This window comes from Haemaphysalis longicornis, unplaced genomic scaffold (assembly GCF_048455015.1).
Source record: "Haemaphysalis longicornis isolate Haplotype H1 unplaced genomic scaffold, Haemaphysalis longicornis Haplotype H1 scaffold_6, whole genome shotgun sequence".
NCBI lineage: Eukaryota > Metazoa > Arthropoda > Arachnida > Ixodida > Ixodidae > Haemaphysalis > Haemaphysalis longicornis.
The window spans coordinates 172,889,513-172,891,797 of NW_027526407.1; the positions used below are offsets into that span (position 1 = coordinate 172,889,513).

Consider the following 2,285-nt stretch of genomic DNA (forward strand, 5'->3'; position numbering starts at 1 on the left):
TTGGGCGGTTGCTTTGCTCTGCTTGTTCATGTTCCTTTTATGATTGTTTTTTATTTCTTTTTCATTTTTTCCCTTTGTTCCGACTCTCTTTCTGGTTGTCTCTCTCTTCCTTTGGTCGTCCCCTTTTTTAATTTCTTTGTTTTTTTCACAAAACGAACCAAAGGTAGTGTTGGTTGTGTGGAGAGTGGTTGGAGCAGTATTTTGTGGCGGGGCAGCAGTAGGTGGAGGAGAGACAATTGCTGACCAGCTCACCTTTGTTGCGTCAGCGGGAGCCAGTCTTGGGTAGTTAGCTTGCGTCAACGAAGGGAGCATAGGCAGGGCTTGGCTGATGACGTTTCGGAAAGCAGGTGGGGGTGATGGCTTCAGCTTGCGTTTGCACTCCTTGCTGGCGGTAGTGAGTAAGTCCACAGAGTTTGCAGCAGGGCACACAGTCATGGGTCGGAGTGGGGTTGGGGGTGTGACACTACGCGCAAATGACCGCCAGGGGGCGCCGACCAGTGCAGACGTGACAAGATCGGCTCCCAACTGTTTGAACGATTTCGGTCGGATAATCTACTTTTATCGCTGTGTTTTTGGCTTCAACCAACGCCGGAAGTTGCAGCGCTTCTGTGGATACCAGGTTTTCGCCGGTGGGTGATCTTTTCACCGAAGTACTGAACTTTTTCCCCGAGCGCCACGCTGGCGACCGCTAGGCCTAACGCTCGGCAGGCCTAGCGCGGCGACGCGCCGGTGGCTGCCCTCGCTGCTGGCACGGCGAACTCTGCGACAGCTGTCATGGCGGCGGCTTCGATGCAAGTGGAAGGAGATTTCATCGCCGAAGACGATATTGACAAGGAATCGGGCTGGAAGAAGGTCACCAGCCGAAGAGAAAAAAAAGTCAGCCGAGAGCAGCACGATAGCCACGCGAGCGAAGAGAAGGTGAGTGCACGCCGGCCGTTTTCCAGCGTCGTGAATCGGGTGGTAAAGGCCTCCCGCATGCCTCCCATGCCTCAGGAGCACATCAAGATTGTGATACGCCCCAGAGGGGGATTGAATTTGGAGAAAGCGGGCCCCACCGTGGGTAAGGCGATTACCGAAGCGGCAAGCTTGAGCTCGGAGCAAACGCTGCATGACGTAATCTGCCCAAACATTACGCAAAACATTATGGTGGCCAGCACCCCTCTAAGAGAAAATGCGGACAAGTACGCTCGCATCAAGTTCATAACGGTGGCCGGGAAGGTCTTCGAAGTCAACGCTTACGAGACCGCCCCCAGCGATACGTGCAAGGGGGTTATTAGAAACGTGGACATCGCAGACGGGCCTGCAACCCTTGAAAGGAACATTTTGAACGACCGTAACCCGTTGGCGCTCGGCGTCAAGAGAATCAAGAACTCCGGATCTGTTATTATTGTATTCGATGGACTTCGTGTACCAAACTTTGTGAGATATGGACCTACTCTAGTGCGCTGCTACTTATATCGGAAACAAGTGGACGTGTGCTACGCTTGCGGAAAGATCGGACACCGGAAGGACGTTTGCCCGACACCCGGTGTTTCGGAATGTAGGGGCTGCGGCGTGCGCAACCCAAGTGACCCACATGTGTGCAACCCGAAATGCAAGCTGTGCGGGGGCTTGCATGTGACAGCGGATAAATCGTGCAAGAAACGCTACTTGATGCCATATGTGGTGCGTGTTAGACGTCAAGAGCGAGCGAAGGCACAGATGGTCAAGGAAGAGACGCAGACGGTGAGCGACAGGTCCGAATCCAGGGGGCGAGCTAGCTCGCGCTGCCGCTCTCGGTCCCGACGTCGTGCGTCATCAAAAAAGCCAGACGCAAGCAGGAGCAGAGGTCGCTCCCGCTCCAGAGGGCCGCAAGCGCGTTTCGCGGCTGGTGGTGGCGCAGACTCGTGGGCCAACAAGGTTAAGGGCAAAGAAAAAGGCGCGGATCAGCCAATGACCCAAACGAATCGTAGTCTAGAACGAGATAGGATTCTATCGCTGGAAAAGGAGAAAAACAGCCTCAGGGCGGCGGTAGAGAGGCTCACTCTCGAATTGATCGAGCTCCGCAGAGAGATTACTCGTAACAAGTCCGAGTCCTCTGAGAGTCCCTCTGATAGCGAGGTTCCGGGGTCCATGGAGGTTGCTCCGTCAGAGGGCGAGCGTCCCTCAGATAGCGAAGTTCCAAGGTCCATGGAGGTTGCTCCGTCAGAGGGCGAGGTCGCAGAGTGCCCAGCTCCCAAGAAGCGGGCCCTTACTCCGCCCAGTCAGTTGCAGTTTAAGGCAAAGTCGGAAATCAAGGAGGCTCT

At 55.0% G+C, this 2,285-nt stretch overlaps 1 protein-coding gene across 1 annotated transcript; it reads left to right on the forward strand.

Annotated features, from left to right (window-relative positions):
- The first annotated feature begins 774 nt into the window (after positions 1–774).
- Positions 775–1,936, forward strand: LOC144143375 (uncharacterized). Its single transcript, XM_077675140.1, has 2 exons — positions 775–1,725; positions 1,883–1,936. Exons 1-2 carry the CDS (start codon positions 775–777, stop codon positions 1,934–1,936), a joined length of 1,005 nt encoding a protein of 334 aa, XP_077531266.1.
- The last annotated feature ends 349 nt before the right edge of the window (positions 1,937–2,285 follow it).

What these genes read in the sequence shown, in the direction of transcription:
- LOC144143375 (XM_077675140.1), top strand. Translation starts at nt 775, where the DNA reads ATGGCGGCGGCTTCGATGCAAGTGGAAGGAGATTTCATCGCCGAAGAC. An exon ending in TCAAGGAAGAGACGCAGACG is followed by an intron (nt 1,726 to 1,882) that starts GTGAGCGACAGG and finishes GTGGTGGCGCAG; the next exon opens with ACTCGTGGGCCAACAAGGTT.